The sequence below is a fragment of the Trichechus manatus genome, unplaced genomic scaffold (assembly GCF_000243295.1).
Source record: "Trichechus manatus latirostris isolate Lorelei unplaced genomic scaffold, TriManLat1.0 scaffold00417, whole genome shotgun sequence".
In the NCBI taxonomy this organism is placed as follows: Eukaryota; Metazoa; Chordata; class Mammalia; order Sirenia; family Trichechidae; genus Trichechus; species Trichechus manatus.
In genome coordinates, this window is record NW_004444353.1 from 259,791 (window position 1) to 282,083 (window position 22,293).

The following is a 22,293-nucleotide window of genomic DNA, read 5'->3' on the forward strand; positions in this document are numbered from 1 at the left end:
TATATATATATGCATATATATATACACACAAAATAGAAGCAATGATTAACCTCCCCCGCAAAAAAGTATCTGTATTGGTTATACCAGTATCTGATGGTTTTTTTCCATCCTTCTCTTGTGAACTCTCTCCTGATATTTTCTTTAGAGCCATTGAGTGCCTCAGGCCCAGAGGAGGAGAGACAGAGACCTGGGCCAGCCAAGAGCCCCACAGGGAAGTAAGAATGACAGTCTGTGTCCTAGTTCTAAGAGGTAGAGTGGGATAGAGAGTGAAGGTCGCTCCCAAGGGGTTAACTAAAGGTCCAGAGGGAAGGGGACAGGTTTCTCTGTGAACCCTTGAGAAATAACTAGCTATTTCCAGGACTGGATAAGGAGTAGGCACTGGAGAAAGTGGTGAAGAGACCAGCATCCCAGCCTTCCCTTGTCTATGAGCTGAATGTGTCTGAGCCTCCAAGGAACGAGTTGACCGCTGTAAAGAACAGAGCATAGACATCTGTAGACAGCACCCCAATGGGTAAGTACATCCCAGAGAGGGGGCCAAGTCACTGGAAGCAGTCTTCAATTTCAGTTTCTAGAAGCTACATTTTTTCTTTGGTCCATACAGGGCTGATCTTCAGAGATCTACTCAAAAGTATAGGAAACAATTTCTACATAAGTGGATTTCATCACATTTTCGATGTAGTAAAAAACATGAAATTGCTCCTTACGGATTAGTAAACTGGTAATCCATCCCTGTTAGGGACTGTAAATTTGAAGAGACTGATTCTGTAGGAAGGTGCTGTGGAGTTGGGAGAGAGACAGACGCCAGCCGTACCTAGAAGCATAATCGTTGATGTGGTGAAAAAATGTGAAATTGTTCACTACAGCTGATCTGGTAAGCACAGTAAGCACTGTGCTTACCTTGCATATTGGATAATCTGCCTCCGACTGTGTGTCTGTGTTGTGTGAAAGAGGGAAAAGAACACAGGAGAGGAGTAGGTAAGGAGGGGATACAGTGCGTTTTCCAGAGACCAAGCATCCTAACATTTGGCCTTCTGTGCGTGCACGCACACACACGCACACACGTACATTTATACAGTTTACTAAATACATTAGACAACCCTAAGATAGCTATTACTCCTCTCATTTCACAGACTAGGAAACTGAATCAAAAATGGAGGTCAAGAGATTAAGTTGTCTAAAGTCACAGAGCTGGTAACAGTGGAGTTAGTATTTGTACCTACATCTGTCTTGCTTCTAATCCATGCTTATCTGGCCAACAAAAAAAAAAGTCTCTTCCTGGGGCCTCAAACCCATCTTCAGAATGTCTCTCCCAGGACATATAGTCATGTCACCAGTGTTCAAGTAAGGATCCCCTTCAGTGGGTTGATGCAGACAATATTTCTCTAGAGTTCAAACCACTACTTAGATGCCAGTTGTGAACTTGGTGGATATTATTCTTATACATATGATCACATTCTGTTCATTCCAGCCTACAACTTAGTTACAGTTTAATTGGCTGAACCAAGTCTAACACAAATCAAAGTTAGGAACCCGGGTTTAAGGCCATTGTCTGGACACTGATTTTTTTGTGGTGAGTAGCCACTACCTTGGTTTACCCCAATATTGAGTAATTAAGCCCCTTTCTGCTTTAGGACTGTGATCTATCACAATATTTTTACAGAATACTTCAGACATCCTCCCTGATGTGTGATAAAATTGTTTATTGACCAGCGTTCCCCTTAAATCCCTGCCCCATTCCTATAATTCCTGGATTTTTGATGCGTCCTCTAAGATGACCTATGTAACAAACACAAAGAAACTATTCCAATATGTAGAAGGAACATTTTTGTTTAATCCCCATATTTAACACTAAGAATTTAGTAAAGGGAAGCTGTTGCCATGTGATAAGAGTTTCACATTTATCTCATGTGTTCGTTATATTAATCGTTTGCAGTAGGTATTCACCCCATTTTACATACGAAAAAGACTGAGACTTCAAGAAGTTAAGCAACTTGCCCAAACTCAGAGCAAGATGAAGGTGTGAAATAGGAAGACTTGATTTGTTAGACCACAAAGTTAGTGCCCTGGTTTGTTGTGTGGTGCTGCCTCCATTGCTTTGCCATCTTATCTGACAGATTCAGCATAACCTTATGTTTGACACCTGAGGAATTGACTTCACAGCTGTTATCACTTACTTGCATAGTAAAGTGCCCTATTCGCAGAATTTCTGAAGAGTCAGTGAGAGTTAATGTAAAAAAGCACTTATGAACCATTTTAAAGTTCACAAAACTTTCATTTCTTTTCAGTACCTATCAATGTCTGACCAAGAAGAAAGCAAACTCTTAAAAACTTGTAACTGTGTGTTGGAGCCTGAATTAAGGACCTCCTGAGGCTACAGTCCCTTCCCTGCCTCAGGCCTGCCTTCCTGATCTTTCTCATCTGGTTCCTGGCAGAGTCAGCAAGTCTCAGAAACCCCACACTTGCCACAGTGACTTTCTTCACACAGCTATGCTTTTGTGGAGAGGCTGCCTCACCTCCTTGGTTTTTACCCAAGCAAATTCCCCCCATTTTTCAAGGCCCGTCATAGATAGCCACGCTTCCACAAGGCCTTCTGTGCTATCTCTAGTCTATACCACAGTGAATAGGTAAGGAGGGAAGAGAACACAATCAAGAAATCCTCCCAGATTGTTTTAAACAAGCCCATGCACATTTCAATTTTGGTCTAAATTATAAACAGTGATTACATTTCCATAGATTATGAGCATAAGAGATGCCCTAATGTAGCCTCAAAAAAACAAACAAACAAAAACCCATTGCCAGCAAGCTGATTCCGACTCATAGAAACCCTATAGGACAGAGTAGAACTGAGAACTGCCCCATAGGGTTTCCAAGGAGCGGCTGGTGGATTTGAACTGCTAACGTTTTGGTTAGCAGCCGTGGCTTTTAACCACTGTGCCACCAGGGCTCCAATGTAGCTTTAAACCAAAACCAAACCCCTGACTGTTGAGGCGATTCCGACTCACAGCAACCCTGAAGGACAGAGTAGAACTGCCCCATAGGGTTTCCAAGGAGTACCTGGTGAATGCGAACGCCCGCTCTTTTGGTCGACAGCAACGGGCTTGGTTTGGTTTGAGGCTACATTGGAGCCCTGACGGCACAGTGGTTAAAAGCTACAGCTGCTAACCAAAAAGTTAGCAGTTTGAATCCACCAGACACTCCTTAGAAACCCTATGGGGCAGTTCTCAGTTCTACTTTGTCCTATAGGGTTTCTATGAGTCGGAATCAGCTTGATGGCAATAGGTTTTTTTTTGTTTTTTTTGTTTTTTTGAGGCTACATTAGGGCATCTCTTACGCTCATCATCTATGGAAATGTAATCACTGTTTATAATTTAGACCAAAATTGAAATGTGCATGGGCTTGTTTAAAACAATCTGGGAGGATTTCTTGATTGTGTTCTCTTCCCTCCTTACCTATTCACTGTGGTATAGACTAGAGATAGCACAGAAGGCCATGTGGAAGCGTGGCTATCTAGGACGGACCTTGAAAAATGGGGGGAATTTGCCTGGGTAAAAACCAAGGAGGTGAGGCAGCCTCTCCACAAAAGCATAGCTGTGTGAAGAAAGTCACTGTGGCAAGTGTGGGGTTTCTGAGACTTGCTGACTCTGTCAGGAACCAGATGGGAAAGATGAGGAAGGCAGGCCTGAGGCAGAGCAGGGCTTGAATCAGGCTGTGTGCTCTGATTTTAAACACTGAGGAAGTGAAGTCATAGGAGTCATCCCTAGATTCTTAGTTAGAGGTATCCAAAGGGAAGAAGGGCAAGAAGGTGCTCATGCACCCCCACACCCACATCCTCTCCCCAACCCTCCCTATCTCTTTAAAGAATAGAAACCAAAAAGGATGTGGTTAATAAGAAGATCTTGTTGACTGTTTTATAGCATCCCTTCATTTGAATCCCTGCTACCAGATAATGGGCAAAATGTCCAGAGACTTGCTCATGAAATGATGTACTTAATCTATGGCTTATCTCAAATTACAGGTGATTCTCAAAATCTCAGCAAAAAAGTTTAATAGTGTTTTCTTAGAGTAAACTTTTCTTAAGGAACTTCATTTCTTCTTCTTTCTGTTTATCCATGAAACCTGTGTTTTCTTTGAGACATGAGGATCTATGCCAAACGTGGTCATCCTTGAAGAAGTCAATTAATTTGACAATCATAACAAACTGGTATGAATCCTGTTAGAGAAAGGGGGAATTGTACTTCACTAACATTATATTTGAGGAGCCCTGGTGGCATAGCCGTTAAAGTGCTGGACTACTAACCAGAACGTTGGCAGTTCAAATCTACCAGCTGCTCCTTGGAAACTCTATAGGACAGTTCTACTCTGTCCTATAGGGTCGTTATGAGTCGGAATCAACTCAAAGGCAGTGGGTTTGGGTTTGGGTGGGTGGTGCGGTGGTTAAGCATTCCACTACTAACCTAAAAGTCAGTGGTTTGAACCCGCCAGCCACTCTGTGGGAGAAAGATGTGGCAGTCTGTTTCTGTAAAGATTTAGAGAATCTTTACAGATTCTTTCTTCACATAGCCATGTTTTTGCTGAGAGGCTTCTTCAACTCCTTGGTTTTTACCTAGGCAAATTTTCCCCATCCTTGAAGGCCCATCCTAGATCACCCCAGTGGATACATAAGGAGGGAAGAGAACATAATCATGAAATCCCCTCAAATTGTCTTAAACAAGCCCATGCACATTTCTTTCTTTTTTTTTTTGGTCTAAAAAAAATTTTTGAGTGAGAGGCCGTTCTTCTCTGCTCTCCAGGGTCACTATGAGTCAGAATCAACTTGATGGCAACAGGTTTGTTTTTTTGGTTTAAACATTTTCCTTAGTAAAATATCCCCTTACATGTTTTTGACTAGGTTTTATTATTTATAAGCTTGTTTTTAAAACCCTCAGTCATTTCTAAAAGACAGAATATACATGTATAATTAAGGAAGAAAATTAAAAGCACCAATAATCACACTTCCCAAAATCAAAAAATAGTATGTTGGTGGAATCTTCCCAGACTTTTTCTATTTAAGTGTGTGTATCTATGTGATACGTACATATATATTTTAATGGAATTATACCATAGCTTAATTTCCCTCTTTCCATCTCCTCACTTACTGTAATATGATGTGAACATTATCCCAGGTAAATACATAGCTCTAAAAATGTTATCAATAGAATAATTGTAATTCATTGAATGGATGTACTAGAATTTAAGCAATGATTTTTTAGCACATTTCCAACTTTTTGTTAGTGTAAAAATCAGCAATTGCAAATAGCTAATCAGTGTTTGTTATCAGTGCTATTATTATTGTTATTGATTCAGTGATAAGAGAAGTATATGCAGGTAGTGGGATGAGCATATTACATGGTTTTGCATTTAATCATTGCACATAGAATTTTTATGTATTTCTCATTTCCTTTAGGAAAAATTTTATGCAAAGTAAATCGACTAGGTCAATGAAGATATACATTCTGGGGGACTTCTGCAGTATAGCAGAACAATTTCACAGTAGAAATAATGAGCATGCCTGTTTCTACATTTAACAGGGGGTGATATTATGGATAGTTTCTTTTCTAAATATTTAGTATATTGATTTTCAAGTTGGCATTCAGAAATCTTCATTATAGGTTCCACCAGTTGCCCAGGATGGAAATGAAAATCTAGTCTACAGTTTCCAGAGGCAGTATCCTACACAGTAAGAGCTCCTGCTTACTAGATATACCACACCCCTAAACATGTTTACTTCTAATAATGCCTGCTTTGTGCCTACCTCTTTCTGGCTAACTGGCATCCCAGGGCTGGAATCCCTGCACATCGGGCTGTCCATCCCCTTTGGCTCCATGTACCTGGTGGCTGTGGTGGGGAATGTGACAATTCTACTGGTGATAAGGGTGGAACGCAGGCTGCACCAGCCCATGTACTTCTTTCTCTGCATGTTGGCCATCATTGACTTGGTCCTGTCAACCTCTACTATGCCCAAACTGCTGGCAATCTTCTGGTTTGGTGCCTGCAACATTGGCTTGGATGCCTGCTTGGCCCAGATGTTCTTTATCCACTGCTTCGCCACTGTTGAGTCAGGCATCTTCCTTGCCATGGCTTTCGATCGCTACGTGGCCATCTGTGACCCACTACACCATACCTCAATGCTCACTCATGAAGTATTGGGCTATTTGGGGCTGGCTGCCTTCCTCCGGGGGGTACTTTACATTGGACCACTGCCCCTGATGATCCGCCTGAGGCTGCCCCTTTATCGGACCCGAATAATTGCCCATTCCTATTGTGAGCACATGGCTGTTGTCACCTTGGCATGTGGTGACACAACAGTCAACAATTTATATGGAATGGGAATTGGACTTCTGGTATTGATCCTGGATTCATTAGCCATCACTGCCTCCTATGTGATGATTTTCAGGGCTGTGATAGGTCTGGCAACCCCTGAAGCCAAGCTTAAAACCCTGGGGACATGTGGTTCTCACATCTGCGCCATCCTTGTCTTCTATATCCCCATTGCCATTTCCTCTCTCACCCACTGCTTTGGCCATTATGTGCCTCCCCATATCCATATCCTTCTGGCCAACTTTTATCTCCTCATTCCACCTATCCTCAACCCAGTTGTATATGCCGTCCACACCAAGCAGATCCGAGAGAGATTTCTACACATTTTTAAGGCAAGGGCTCAACTCAGGTGACTCTTCTGCATTTATGGCACATAATAGATGTTTAATGATGGCAGAAAAGGCACTGACTACAGAAGCCCATGCAATCCCTGGGTCTTACTGATCTGTGGGGATAAGAGTCTCAGAGAAATGCTAGAGTCTATTCTGTTTGATCATGAGTTTTCTGGGCAGTGTAGACCCAACAGAAAGTGGAGAGGGAAAATCAGGGCATGAGTTTTATACTGCAATATCCCTTTCCGTACCTATTTAACCTCATAAAACTAAGCACAATAAGCACAAGCATGCAGACCACAGGAAGTAAGATCATTTCTATCCTTGACTTTTTTGGCAGATAATTTCTAATGTCTCTTTTTTTTGGAGTGTTGTAAAGCACAAGTTCTAAAAGTTATGCTCTAACATCTTCTTGAAGACAGTCTACAATTCTGTTAGTAAAGATCTGGAAAATTTCAACTGTGTTGGCAAGCTTTTCCAGTCCTTTTGTCTTTCCCCAGAAAAAGATGGAGGCAATATGTGAGAAATCTTAATCTAATGAGACTTGGAATGAGACCTTACTGTCCACTGTAGTTGAAGTACTCAAACCAGGTTATTCCTCAATTTAAATAGACAAATGGATGTGCAATATCCCATATCTCCTCCTAATAATAGCATTAACAGAGAGCAGGAAGGCGGAGACAAGGGAAGGACTTTAGGAGATTTCATTTCAGAGGTTCTGAATAGCATATATGGAGGACAGCAGCCACACTGAAATAATGAAATGAAACAGAGGGAAGAAGGTAATATTGAAATTATTGACATTAGGGAGGTTGGGTAAAGGATTGAAAATCAGGGGACAGTAGCCTTTCATGCAGGAGACCCTCATTGGATTCCTGGCCGATGCACCTCATTCACAGCCACCACCCATCTGTCACTGGAGGTTTGCATGTTGCTGTGTTACTGAATAGGTTTCAGCAGAGCTTCCAGACCAAGACAGGCTAGGAAGAAAGGCAGAAGTTCTTGATGATCTACTTCCAAAAATCAGCCAATGAAAACTCTGTGGCTCACAACAGTCTGATTCACATGTGATCATGAGGTTGGCACAGGACTGGGCGGTGATTTGTTCTATTGTGCATGACATCACCGTAAGTCCAAGGCTGACTCAACGGCAGCTAAAAACAACTATGTTCATAGTTGTTAGTTTTTAGAGGGTTAAAAGCTTCCAACCTGCCCCAGCTATAAACAGAAGAAACAAGAAAGAGGTTGTGACTACACAGGAGCTAAAGGTAGAATGTCATTACCCTGGAGTATTTGTGTTGGTGTCAGAGGAAATCATGAGAACAGAGGTGGGAAACAAGGGAAAGTAGAACTTTAGGTTCTTGCCACTCCCTTCCCCTTCCAAACTTCCACAGTGCATAATGTACAAAGAGATGTCGAGGACATGTCTTATACAAAGTATTAGCCATGAGGATGGAGAGGTCAAAAGAAGAAATAAAAAAATTCATAGGCTGGTTCAAGTGAAGAATTAACTTTCCAAACAGCAAAGTTGTCTGACTTGGAATCTGTAGCACTGGAAGACTGTAGTCTCCCCAACACAGAAATGTTTAGGCAGAAGTTGAACATCACCTGTCAGAATGACTAAGGAGAGATTCCTGCATCAGATGTAATGCTGGTCTTCTCTCAGGTCCTGAGTGGATAGTTCACTAAATTCTCAATTGCGTGTGGTAGAAGCTCAGATTCTCACAGTCTTCTCTTAAATAAATGAACTTGAAAATATTTTTGTGTCTTTAGCTGAGATCACCAGGAAGATATTGGGTCAAGCATCTGATAAGAGGGAGAGTTCTGTGAAGATGCAACAAAATCTCCAGTTTGAGTCCAGAGGCTATGAGGGCACACAGACCTATGAGTCCTGATTAGAAAATTGTGGGTTTCAGGACATCATTTATTTCTTTCATTACACTGGGAAATAACTAAATAAACATGGGGACCCTGGCAATCCTCCACTTCTTATTATGCTGCACTTTAATTCTAGCATTCAAACTGTCCCATACTTCTCCACCCATCCAATGCTCTCCATTTACACATCCTTTCTCAGGAACAGTCCTATGCCTTGCTCACGAATCTGCTTTGTCTTGACGCCATAGATGATGGGGTTGACCATGGGTGGGAAAAGCAGACAGAAGATAGCAAGAAGTATGTGGACATGGGGGCAGCCCTGTGGGCCACACGGTGCATGACTGAGGAGATGACCACAGGTGTATAGGCGGACAGGATGGCACCTATGTGAAAGACACATGTCCCAAATGACTTGTAACGAGCCTCCTGAGAAGCAAGCTGTAGAACTGCCCGAAGGATAAAGATATAAGATAGGATAACAAACAGCAAATCCAACACCACACTAATCATGGCCACAGCAATGCCATAGATATTGTTGAAGCGTGTGTCTCCAGAAGCCAGCCTTACCACAGCCATGTGTTCACAGTAGCAGTGGACAATCACTGGGCCTTGAGCAGAAAAGGGAGTGGGATCACTAGTGTCACAGCCCGAGCTACAGCAGCCATGCCAATCCTGGTGATTAGGTGCCCAGTCAGCACCGTGGTATAGTGCAGTGGCTTACAGATGGCCACATAGCAATCAAAGGCCATAGCCAGCAGCACTGCTGACTCCATGTTGGAGAAGGAGTAGGACAAGATTTAGGGAGGATCCAATGAGATAACTGAGGAATGGTGATATTATTATTACTCAGAAATTATTAACTATTAAAATAATAGTGAAGGGGGTGCTTTCCTCCTATGATTAATCTCGGCACCTCTTATTTTGCCATGGTCCTGAGAGGGGAAGTTCATTTTCACAGGAACCCCTATTTGCTTTGACTTGAACGAACTCTTCATGACGTATTGCAACAACTCCTGTTGAGTCTGTACCTGGGCACTTCCACCTCTCTTCCCATAGACACATCCAGATCCTGCAGTAGACATCCTAGCTCTAGCCTCTCAGGGATAAGGACTCACCTCTCTTACCTGAAGTCTCTGTAACACATTGGATTCAGGTGGGGCTTCTGCACAGGGCTTGCTTTGTTAAAGTCTGAGTTAGGCTGAGGAGATAGACTATGTGGAGGTGGTAATCCTGACTTGAGGTACCACTGGCTGGTGTTGGGAGTAGTCAGGGTGGAAGATACCCAGGCTAGGTTAGGGAAAGACCATGACAAATGTAGAGAAAACACATGCTGGGTTAGACAGTTTATGGTTGACATTAAAAAGGATCCAAGTTTGGATCACAGGACCAAGAGTTAGGGTAAGGCGACACAGGCTGAGGTTGTGGGAGCCCAGACAAGGCTGAAAGAAGACAGAGGTGAGAAGAATAATCAAAAGTTACAGTCAAGGGAAAAATATATATATATATATATAATATATATATATACATGTATATATATAATTTATAATATACTCTTATCAAATACAAGTACTATTGTATTAATATTCTATATTTAAAAACATATGGTAATGCAAATACTAAAAGGTTGAGGAAAATAGCAACAAATAGTAGTTCTATTAGTCTTTCTGTACCACAGTGGACCATTTTGTGCTGCTGTTTTGTGCTCCTATTTTGTAATAATTGACAGAATACCAATTGAGACATTTCAACAAATAGATACAATGCTGGAGGTGCTCACTCGTCTATGCCAAGAAATTTGGAAGACAGCTACCTAGCCAACTGACTGGAAGAGATCCATAGTTATGCCTGTTCCAAAGAAAGGTGATCCAACCGAATGCAGAAATTATCAAACAATATCATTAATATCACATGCAGGTAAAATTTTGATAAAGATAATTCAAAAGCAGCTGCAGCAGTATATCGACAGGGAACTGCCAGAAATTCAAGCCAGATTCAAAAGAGGACGTGGTACCAGGTATATCATTATTGATGTCAGATGGACCCTGGCTGAAAGCAGGGAATACCAGAAAGGTGTTTACCTGTGTTTTATTGACTATGCAAAGGCATTCAACTGTGTGGATCATCACAAATTATGGATAATATTGCAAAGAATGGGAACTCCAGAACACTCAATTGTGCTCCTGTGGAACCTGTACATAGAGCAAGAGGCAGTCACTCGAATAGAACAAGGGGATATAGCATGGTTTAAAGTCAGGAAAGGTGTGCATCAGAGTTGTATCCTTTCACCATATTTATTCAATCTGTATGCTGAGCAAATAATCCGAGAAGCTGGACTATATGAAGAAGAACGTGACATCAGGATTGATGGAAGACTCATTAACAACCTGCAGATGACACAACCTTGCTTGCTGAAAGCAAAGAGGAATTGAAGCACTTACTGATAAAGATAAAAGACTACAGCCATGTGTATGGATTTCACCTCATTATAAAAAACAAAAATCCTCACAACTGGACCAATAAGCAACATCATGATAAACGGAGAAAAGATTGAAGTTGTCAAGGATTTCGTTTTACTTGGATCCACAATCAACACCCATGGAAGCAGCAGTGAAGAAATCAAAAGATGCATTGTGTTAGGCAAACCTACTGCAAAAGACCTCTTTAAAGTGTTGAAAAGCAAATATGTCACCTCGAAGACTAAGGTGTGCCTGACCCAAGCCATGGTGTTTTCAATCACTTCATATACATGCAAAAGCTGGACGATGAATAAGGAAGACCGAAGAAGAATTGATACCTTTGAATTATGATGTTGGTAAGAATATCGAATATACCATGGGCTGCCAAAAAGAATGAACAAATTTGTCTTGGAAGAAGTACAACAAGAATGCTCCTTAGAAGCAAAGATGGCAAGACTGCATCTCACATACTTTGGACATGTTATCAGGAGGGCTCAGTCCCTGGAAAAGGACATCATGCTTGGTAAAGTACAGGGTCAGCGAAAAAGAAGAATACTCTCAACAGGATGGATTGGCACAGTGGCTGCAACAACAGGCTCAAGCATAACAACAATTGTGAGGATGACGCAGGACCAGGTCATGTTTCCTTCTGTTGTACATGGGGTCGCTATGAGTTGGAACCAACTACAAGGCACCTAACAACGACAATCTTGTGGACAAGGAAGACTAGTTAATACGACTATTATTCAAACTTATGCACCAACCACTAATGTCAAAGATGAAAAAATTGAAGATTTTTACCAACTTTTGCAGTCTGAAATTGATCAAACGTGCAATCAAGATGCATTGATAATTACTGATTATTGGAATGCAAAAGTTGGAAACCAAGAAGAAAGATCAGTACTTGGAAAATATGGCCTTGATGATAGAAATGATGCAGGAAATGGCATGATAGAATTTTGCAAGACCAATGACTTATTCATTGCAAGTATCTTTTTTCAACAACATAAACAGTGATTATACATGTGGACCTCGCCAGATGGAATATACAGGAATCAAATCAACTATATCTGTAGAAAGAGATGATGGAGAAGCTCAATATCATCAGTCAGAACAAGGCCAGGGCGACTGCAGAACAGACCATCAACCGTTCATATGCAGGTTTACACTGAAGCTGAAGAAAATTAAAACAAGTCCACAAGAACCAACATATGACCTTGAATATATCCCACCTGAATTAGGAGACCATCTCAGGAATAGATTTGATGCATTAAACACTAATGACTGAAGACCAGATGAGTTGTGGGATGACATCAAGGACATCATACATGAAGAAAGCAAAAGGTCGTTAAGAAACAGGAAAGAAAGAAAAGACCAAAATGGATGTTAGGAGAGACACTGAAACTTGCTCTTGAACATAGAGCAGGTAAAGGGAATGGAAGAAATGTTGAAGTAAAAGAGTTGCATGGAAGATTTCAAAGGGCAGCTCCAGAAGACAAAGTAAAGTATTATAATAAAATGTGCAAAGACCTGGAGTTAGAAAACCAAAAGAGAACAACACACCAGGCATTTCTAAAGCTGAAAGAACTGAAGAAAAAATCCAAGCCTGCAGTGGCAATACTGAAGAATTCTATGAGCAAAATATTGAACAACACAGGAAACATCCAAAGATGGAAGGAATACACCGAATCACTGTACCAAAAAGAGCTGGTCAACTTACAACCATTTCAAGAGATAGCATATGGTCAAGAACCAGTGGTACTGAAGGAAGAAGTCCAAGCTGTACTGAAGGCATTGGCAAAAGACAAGGCTCCAGGAATTGACGGAATACCAGTTGAGATATTTCAACAAATGGAAGCAGCACTGGATGCTCACTTGTCTAACCCAAGAAATCTGGAAGACAGAGCTACCTTGCTAACTGACTGGAAGAGATCCATACTTGTGCCCATTCCAAAGAAAGGTGATCTAACAGAATGTGGAAAGTACCAAACAATATCATTAATACCACACTCAAGTAAAATTTTGATGAAAATAATTCAAAAGCAGTTGCAGCAGTACATCGACAGGGAACTGCCAGAAATTCAAGCCGGATTCAGAAGAGGACGTGGAACCAGGGATACCATTGCTGATGTCAGATGGGTCCTGGCTGAAAGCAGAGAATACCAGAAAGATGTTTACCTGTGTTTTACTGACTATGCAAAGGCATTCAACTGTGTGGATCATACCAAATTATGGATAACATTGCAAAGAATGAGAACTCCCGAACACTTAATTGTGCTCCTGTGGAACATGTACATAGATCAAGAGGCAATTGTACGAACAGAGCAAGGGGATACTGCGTAGGTTTAAAGTCAGGAAAGGTGTGCATCAGGGTTGTATCCTTTCACCATACTTACTCAATCTGTATGCTGAACGAATAATCCAAGAAGCTGGACTATATGAAGAAGAACATGGCATCAGGATTGGTGGAAGACTCATTAACAACCTGCGATATGCAGATGACACAATCTTACTTAATGAAAGTGAAGAGGACTTGCAGCACTTACTGATAAACATAAAAGACTACAGTCTTCCATATAGGTTACACTTCAACATAAAGAAAAAAATCCTCACAAATGGACCAATAAGCAACATCATGATATATGGAGAAAAGATTGAGGTTGTCAGGGATTTCATTTTACTTGGATCCACAATCAACATGGAAGCAGCAGTCAAGAAACCCAATGACATATTACATTGGACAAATCTGCTGCAAAAGACCTCTTTAAAGTGTTGAAAAGCAAAGACATCACTTTGAGGACTAAGATGTGCCTGACCCAAGCCATGGTATTTTCAATCACCTCATAAGCATGTAAAAAGGAAGACCAATGCAGAATTTATGCCTTTGAATTATGGTGCTGGTGAAGAATGTTGAACATACCATGGACTGCTAGAAGAACGAACAAATCTGTCTTGGAAGAAGCATAGCCAGAGTGTTCCTTGGAAGCGAGGATGGCAAGATTTCATCTCTCATACTTTGGACATGTTATCAGGAGGGACCAGTCCCTGGAGAAGGACATCATGCTTGGTAAAGTAGAGGGTCAGCGAAATAGAGGAAGACCCTCAAGAAGATGGATTGACACAATGGCTGCAACAATGGACTCAAACATAGCAATGATTGTGAGGATGGCACAGGAGCAGGCAGTGTTTCATTCTGTTGTACACAGGGTCGCTATGAGTCGGAACCAACTGGACGGCACCTAACAATGAGAACATTTTGTAGACTATTCTTTTTAGACAGTTAGGAGCTTTGGGATCTTAAGATACAATATATGCATAATTTTGTCCCCTTCAATAGTTTGAATTCAGACTTCTGTCTCTAAACTGTTTATGGACAGATAACCTATCTATCAGTTTCACTGACTTCTTGAACCTTTATCCAATTCCACATTTCCTCAGGTTATCTGATGACCACCCCTGCTTTTAAGTCTTTTTTTTTTTTTTTTTTTTTTTTAACTTTAACACTAAGCTTTTAGGAAGGAGACTGATCAGGATCCTTCTTTGATGTCATTCTTCATTTTTGTCCTATTCCATGGAGGTAGAAATGCCAGAATCTGATTGTGGTCTTTGTTTTGCTCTCTACTATCTACTTACGTGATCACGTACACTTAAGAAATCTTACGTCCAATTTTGTACAGGTTGCACCCCAAACAAAATCTCGATCTATCCTGGGGAGAGATCCAGAAGAAAAGATGAGAGGAGGTTGAAAGCCCAGCCTAAATAACAGGGAGCCATGACTGGTGGTGTAACATCCAGAGGGAGAGGACATGTTACAACTTCATATACAAGGCTGCTTTCCTTGGGTGTTGGGATAAACAATTCATTTCAGGGCCAATTACTCGATGTTGATTATAACCTCACTCATTTGTTTACATGTTCGTGACCTTCCTTAGTTTTTAAAACTTTTTATGACCACTTTAGATATTTTAGGGTTACATAACCATGATAAACTTGTCTCTCAGTATATCATTTTTCCCTTTATCTGGTTTTAATGGGCAAATTATAGAGCTGACAATTCTGATAAAAAGAACCCTATAATTATTGCTATTGGGTAAAGAACTCTATATCCTTAATAATATGATATATAACCTGATCAAATATTTGAATTATCCTGCTGAAAGGATAAATCTGTGAACTAATTAAAATAAAGTAACAATAAAATAGTTCTACATGGAAACAACAGCCACAAAACTAATTAGAAGGGCATCAGAAAAAGTCAATATAGAAAGATGGGAACACTATATAAGAACCTTTATCTGCAAAGCTTAAATCTGTCTTTATTAACTGCGACAATCTGTAAAGTCCATAACTACTAAGAGCTTCAATACTAACAAGGTTATAAATGACATTACTACAAAAGAAAAAGAAACTGAAGAATCTTAGAAATTTTTGAAAAACAAGCACAAAAAAATAAATCTTCAACTACCCAGATGTCAAAACTAAGATGATATAATAATCTAGGAGAGAAACAAAACGAGCCTTATTACAGAATCAGTCATAATTCAGTAGTAATCAAGTCACGCATGATGATTATACATCTGAGAATTCTATTGATTGCAATGTTTTTTTTTCATTAGAAGTGATTGAACTATGATTCAGAATACGGCAGGAAAATAGTTTATGAAATTGAAAGCTAATATTTTAAGCTTTAAAATATTATCCTTATTATGAACATCATAAGTAAAATAGAAAAAAAATGGATATAATAGCCAAGAGTATGTCTACCAAACTTCTCACAACATCTGTATTCAGTTTTCTCAAAATACAGTGTGATAAAAGTAAATTTTACAAAATCTTAGCAATACCACACTTCTACAATATAGCTTCTGGGTGGCCATTAGTTAACAAAAATGTCTGCAGTTTAGAATCACCTGGGAATCTTCTATAAGTTGCAAATCCTGGTACAGCCTAGAATATTTGAGTCACAATGTATCAGGGTTGCACATAAAAAGCAGTATTTTTTAAGCTAGTGAATGCAGTTATCCTGAGAAAAACACCCATGAAATGATTGTCAAACTGAGGATGTCCTAGCTAAAATGGATATCACTTTCAGGCACTGGTTGAGCAACGTGTTCACTGAAAATAACTCAGACTCCAAGCCATGCAAAACTAGGGTACATGAGTGACTGGACATTTTATGACTACATTTGAATTACTGCACACACATACTCTTATTTTTTTTTATGTAAGTGTTAAACTTCAAGTCCAAAAATAGCATGCATGTATTATCTGTGTTTGCTTTTAAGTATACGATGTTGATAAAAGATGGGAAATAACTCTCCTTTTATTATTTTTAAGTAAAGCTAACAATGTATATTTTTATTACATGTTAATGGAGTTTATCTACTATTAGACTTGTATGGGGGACAAAATCACTCTCTATGGGAGTATATGAGTATCACCTCATAGGTGAGGTCATTCCAGCACCAAACATAGGAGAAAAGAAAATTTTGCAGCCTGGACACATTTGTCTAATACATTATACTGTTTTCAATTTACTAAATAATAATGATAGATTAATATTTAACTTCTGACTGTATTAGTCAACTATTACTGTGGAACAAATAACCACAAAATCCCAGTGGCATACAATGATAATCATTTGTTTCTCATGCATCTGGAGATTGGCTGAGATGACTGCTGATCTCATCTGGGCTCACTTAAGCATCTGCAGATTGGCTGAGGATTGACTGACTGAAGCTGAGCTTGGCTGTGAGGCTCTGCTTCAAGTTGTAAGGTGTCCAGGCAGCTCTGCTCCACATGACTTTCATCTTTCTTGGACCAGTGGGATAAGCAGGGCACATTGTTCTCATGGTAATGGTAGAGTTAGAATTAAAAAAGAGAAAGTTCAATTGCACAAGCAAATTTCAAGTCTCTGATTGCACTAAATCTGCTAAAACTCCATTAGCCAAACTTTTGCACATGACCAAGCCCATAGTCAATACGTGAGAAAGTATACTGCAGCCACCTCGAGGTAGGGAGGGAAGAGAGTGAATGTTTTGAACAATAATCTAATCTATCACCAGAACGTCTCAACTCTGCTGAGGCAAAACAAACAAGAGTTTTTTGTCTCTATATGGGCTAACAATAGAGGAGCATCTCCTCCAGTTTAACTTCTTGGTTTCAGCTGGAATCATAGATGGGGGGAGAAAAAGCAGAGGGCAGGTAGGTCTTAGAGAACAGAGTCAAAGGCCCTTTGTTCATACCACTTTCTTCCTTGCTGTCCAATACACTGAAATTGCTGGCTGTAGGAATGACGTCTCTGGGAACTCTCCGGACATTCATTGAAACCATCACCCTTCATATGTGCCTGTGCAGCAAGCTGTGGCACAACAACATAGGCCTGGAGATGCTTTTACAGAGCCTACCAGGTTCTTCATAATTGTTACTGGGGACACAATATGGTCAAAAAATAAATAATAGAAGAACATGGTAGTATAAGTAAGCCTTTAAGAAGGAGTATATATGAGAGCATCTGTGAAAAAGAACAAACCAAAAGAATGCTCAAGTATGAGAGTTTGCATAAGAAGGAGACAAAGAGAAGCAGAAACATGAATGAAATCCAGTATCATCTGTAGGATAGATTAGAAGAAAGAATAATGCATTTTCTTTATTTTTTTTCAAATACACAGTCTTGAACTATATTAAGTTGGATTGCAACAGAGAGCTCACAACTCCAGCAATCAGCTTTCCCTGAGTTATGCTGTGAAACAAGCAATCCCGAAATCTCAGTGGTTTACTACAACAAAAACAACAAATCCTTACTTCTGTTGTATTAACACTGTGAGTCATCTGTTCTATGCTCCAGGCTGTAAATCCAATTCTCATCTGCTCTGTGTATTTTCTCCATCCTGGGTCCATACTGAAAAAGAAACCCTGATGTAGGACATTCTAATTCTTGCGGCAGAAGGAAGACCAAGACAAACTGAGTCAAGCTATGCAATCACATTTTAAAGTTTCTGTTCACAATGACACATTTCAAGACCACTAAAATTCCATTGGCCAAAGCAAGTGATATGACCAGGTTTAGTATCAGTGGGGATAGGAAATACTTCTCCCATGGGTGGAGGGGAATAAAAGAATAAATATCTGTCATAATAATATACCAAAAACCAAACCCATTGCTGCCAAGTCAATTCCAAAGCATAGCAACCCGTTGAACGGAGTAGAACTGCCCCAGAAGGTTTCCAAGGAGTGGCTGGTGGATTCAAACTGCCGATGTGTTAGTTTGCAGCCGAGCTCTTAACCACTGCGCCAGCAGGGCTCCAACAATAATATAATCTACCACAACTACATATTGTAACTGTCTATTTTCTTATTTATCTCCATAAGTCTCAATTTCAAGAAGGAAGTGTGTTTCCCGGTCCATAACTCAAAGATGATAGTTACCTCTTCATTCATAAATTTATTCTTTCTAGATATTACTGAGAAGTTTTGGAGACACAGTACATATGCATGTAAACAGTTAGTTACATGATCTTATACATTAATATAAAGGGATGTCAGAGGGCTTCTTTGCTAAGTGTTCCATGAATAAACTGTCCATGAGCATGGGTAAAATCAGGAAAGGAAATCAAAGATGAACTGACTTAATGGAAGGAATAAGTTTCCATATAAGTGGAACTGTCCAACTGTAGAGCCAATAGTCTTGTGATGTGGTAGGTTAACAAACTGGCTATGCTCAGGCAGAGACTGGAGGCCACTTTTCAGAAAAGATATAGAGGTAATTTCAGTGTTGGCCTTTGGATTACAAAATTTGGGGTTGAATTCCTCACTCACAGCCTAGATGAAGAGCTCACCAAAATCTATGCTACTTGAGCTAATCTTAGCCAATATTTCCAAGGTTTTTTCCTTCTAGATGACAATGCTTTCCCAGAGTATATCACTTTAGAAGTTTCTTTATGTCTTCCTTAATCATGTGAGAAGTCTATGAGAATCAGGAGGTCAAACTTTTGCTATCAGACCAGAGGATACGGACAAACCAGGCCTTACCTAACTAGTGACTCTGTGAGCAATGAGACCTCTTTCTTTATCATACTGGAGAATTACCAACATGAGAAGTATGGAGTTTTCCTACTTTAGATTTTCTCATCCACCTCAACCCAGCATCTATGTAGTACCGGACATGTTTGTCAGAAAAGAGCTATCCATCTATACATCCTTTCTCCAGAATAGACTGAGCACATGATCATGAATCTGCTTGGTCTTAAAGCCATAGATGATGGGGTTGACCATGTGTGGGAAAAGGAGATAGAAATTGACAGAAAGAATATCGACATGCGGGGCAGCCCTGCAGGCCACATGGTGCACGATTGAGGAGAGAACCACAGGTGTATAGAAGGCTAGAATGGCACCTATGTGAGAGACACATGTCCCGAATGCTTTGTAGCGAGCCTCCTGAGAAGCAAGCTGTAGAACTGCCCGAAGGATAAAGATATAAGATAGGATAACAAACCGCAAATCCAACACCACAATAATCAGGACCACAGCAATGCCATAGATATTGTTGAAGCGTGTGTCTCCAAAGGCCAGCCTTACCACAGCCATGTGCTCACAGTAGCAGTGGGCAATCACTGGGCCCCGGCAATAGTGGAAGCGTCTGAGCAGAAAGGGGAGTGGAGTCATTAGTGTCACAGCCCGAGCTACAGCAGCCATGCCAATCCTGGTGATTAGGTGTCTGGTCAGCACCGTGGTGTAGTGCAGTGGCTTACAGATGGCCGTATAGTGATCAAAGACCATGGCCAGCAGCACTGCTGACTCCATGATGGAGAAGGAGTGGAGAAAGAACATCTGAACCAAGCAGACATAGAAATTGATCTCCCTATCCCTGAACCAGAATGTGGCAAGCATTTTGGGCAGTGTTGTAGAGGAGAGGACCAGGTCAATAGCTGCCAACATGGCCAGGAAGAGGTACATGGGCTCATGGAGGGCTGCATCAGCCTGGATGATAAAGAGGAGGGTGCAGTTGCCCAGCAGAGCCAATGAATAGGCTGAGCAAAAGGGGATAGAGATCCAGATGTGCAGGTGTTCCAGGCCTGGGATTCCCATCAACAAAAAGACAGCTGGATGAGTTGAGGTCATACTGGAGGATGACATATCCACTGGGAATTCTCTTCTTCCTTGTCTACTTCCACAGAATGCCTTCCCAAGAGTATCCAAGGTCAGCAGAAGTACAGGGTTCAAGTTCAAACTCTGATCACCCATGTGAGTGTATTAGCCCTTGTTCACATATCTAGACCTTAAAAGAAATTGGAAAATAATTGCAATGTACATGGAGAAACGTAATACTTGTTCTTTGCCTGCAAAGTACTTATAAAGTCATTGGGTGATCAGGATATCAAATACCAATAAAGCAAGTCTTCATGGAGTATAGAGTGGAGGGAGAGATTTCTGTGGTCTTCATATTGCCAAGGGAAGCTTTATGAATGATATAGGTTACTGCTTTAGATTACTGCTTCAGTAAATCCTTATCCAAAAACATTCACTGTGGGTGCCTGGGTGGTGATACAAATGGTTAAGCACTGGACAACCAGTGGAAAAGTTGGCGGTTAGAACCTACCCAGAAGTACCTAGGAAAAAAAGGCCTGGAAACTCTGGTTTCCTGCCTTCACATTCAATTGCATAAATCACTACATCCTACTGTCTCCATCATGTCCAGCATGCTCAATTTAGAAGAAATAAAACTCAAACCAATTACCGTGCTGTAGGGAAACGTTTCAGAACTGAAGACTTGGGTTCAAGTTTGTGCCATCTCTATTTGTAGAAACTGATATGAATCACTTATATGTTTAAAGTTGTAGCTTCCACACCTGTAAATGAAAGCAATGACTGTATCTCCCATGCCCATCTCATGGACTTTTAGTGAAAAAAGATGGATCATATATGAGAAAGACTTAGTAAACTGTAAAGCATTGAACAAATGCTATTAGTCTTTACTATCTCCCTCCTCCCATGCAAATCTGCCCCTTTTTTGAAAAAGTTCATCTTGATTAACATCAGCACAAACCTCCATTCCTTGGTTTTATTTATTCCTCTGCATCACTCCTTAATTCTTTTCCCCTTTTCAGAAAAACTTGCTTTAAAAACTTGACCTTATTTAATCTCCATTTTTTCATCTCTCATTTAGTTTTCAGTTCTTTCCAGTCTAGCTTCCATCTCCACTACTCCCCTTGTACTGACCTTGTTATCACTTCTTGTTTTCCCTTGCTCTCTTCTCCTCTTCTCTCCTCCTTTATTCTCCTTTTATTCTCACACTCCCCTAGGTGTTCTCTTTGATTCCCTTTGCTTTTATATCATCTCTATTCAGGCAATTCTCAAATGTAGACCCTCTCTCTGAGTTCCAGGCTAGCACTTCCAACTGACTATTAGAATACCAGCTGAACATTAATATAGTGCCAGTACATGAGCCCCTCAGGTTGGAAGGCACTCAAAATAGGACTGGGGAAGAACGGCCTCCTCAAAGTAGAGTTGACCTTAATGACATGGATGGAGTAAAGCTTTCAGGACCTTCATTTTCTGATGTGCCATGACTCAAAACGAGAAGAAATAGCTGCAAATATCCATTAACAATAGGAAGATTGAATGTACAAAGTATGAATCAAGGAAAATTGGAAGTTGTCAAAAATGAAAAGGAACACATAAAGACTGATATCCTAGGCATTACTGAGCTAAAATGGACTGGTATTGGCCATTTTGACTCAGACAATCATTATGTTCTGCTATGCCGGAAATGACAAATTGAAGAGGAATGACGTCACACTCATTGTCAAAAAGAACACTTCAAGATCTATGCTGAAGTAGAACACCGTCAGTGATAGGATAATATTGATACACCTACAAGGAAGACCAGTTAATACAACTATTATTTAAATTGACACACCAACCACTAAGGCCAAAGATGAAGAAGTTGAAGATTTTTATCAACTTCTGCAGTCTGAAATTAATCAAACATGCAATCAAGATGCATTGATAATTACTGATGGTTGGAATGCAAAAGTTGGAAACAAAGAGGAAAGATCAGTACTTGGAAAATATGGCCTTAGTGATAGAAACAGCACAGGAGATCGCATGATAGAATTTTGCAAGACCAGTGACTTCTTCATTGCAAATATCTTTTTTCAACAACACAAATGCTGACTATACACATGGACCTCACCAGATGGAAAATACAGGAATCAAATCGACTACATGTGTGGAAAGAGATGATGGAGAAGCTCAATATCATCAGTCAG

General features: G+C 40.4%; 2 protein-coding genes and 1 pseudogene across 2 annotated transcripts; 1 reads left to right on the forward strand and 2 right to left on the reverse strand.

The window, feature by feature from the left end:
• Positions 1–5,756: 5,756 nt before the first annotated feature.
• On the forward strand, positions 5,757–6,710 carry LOC101353126 (olfactory receptor 52M1-like). Its single transcript, XM_004391053.1, has one exon. The coding sequence runs from the start codon at positions 5,757–5,759 to the stop codon at positions 6,708–6,710; it is 954 nt and encodes a 317-aa protein (XP_004391110.1).
• Positions 6,711–8,748: 2,038 nt separating this feature from the next.
• On the reverse strand, positions 8,749–9,358 carry LOC101350538 (olfactory receptor 52K1-like; annotated as a pseudogene).
• Positions 9,359–19,213: 9,855 nt separating this feature from the next.
• LOC101350788 (olfactory receptor 52K1-like) lies at positions 19,214–20,158 on the reverse strand. The gene has a single exon (XM_004391049.1). The coding sequence runs from the start codon at positions 20,156–20,158 to the stop codon at positions 19,214–19,216; it is 945 nt and encodes a 314-aa protein (XP_004391106.1).
• Between the last annotated feature and the right edge of the window lie 2,135 nt (positions 20,159–22,293).

Coding starts and splice junctions, on each gene's coding strand:
- LOC101353126 (XM_004391053.1), top strand. CDS start 5,757: ATGTTTACTTCTAATAATGCCTGCTTTGTGCCTACCTCTTTCTGGCTA.
- LOC101350788 (XM_004391049.1), bottom strand. CDS start 20,158: ATGTCATCCTCCAGTATGACCTCAACTCATCCAGCTGTCTTTTTGTTG.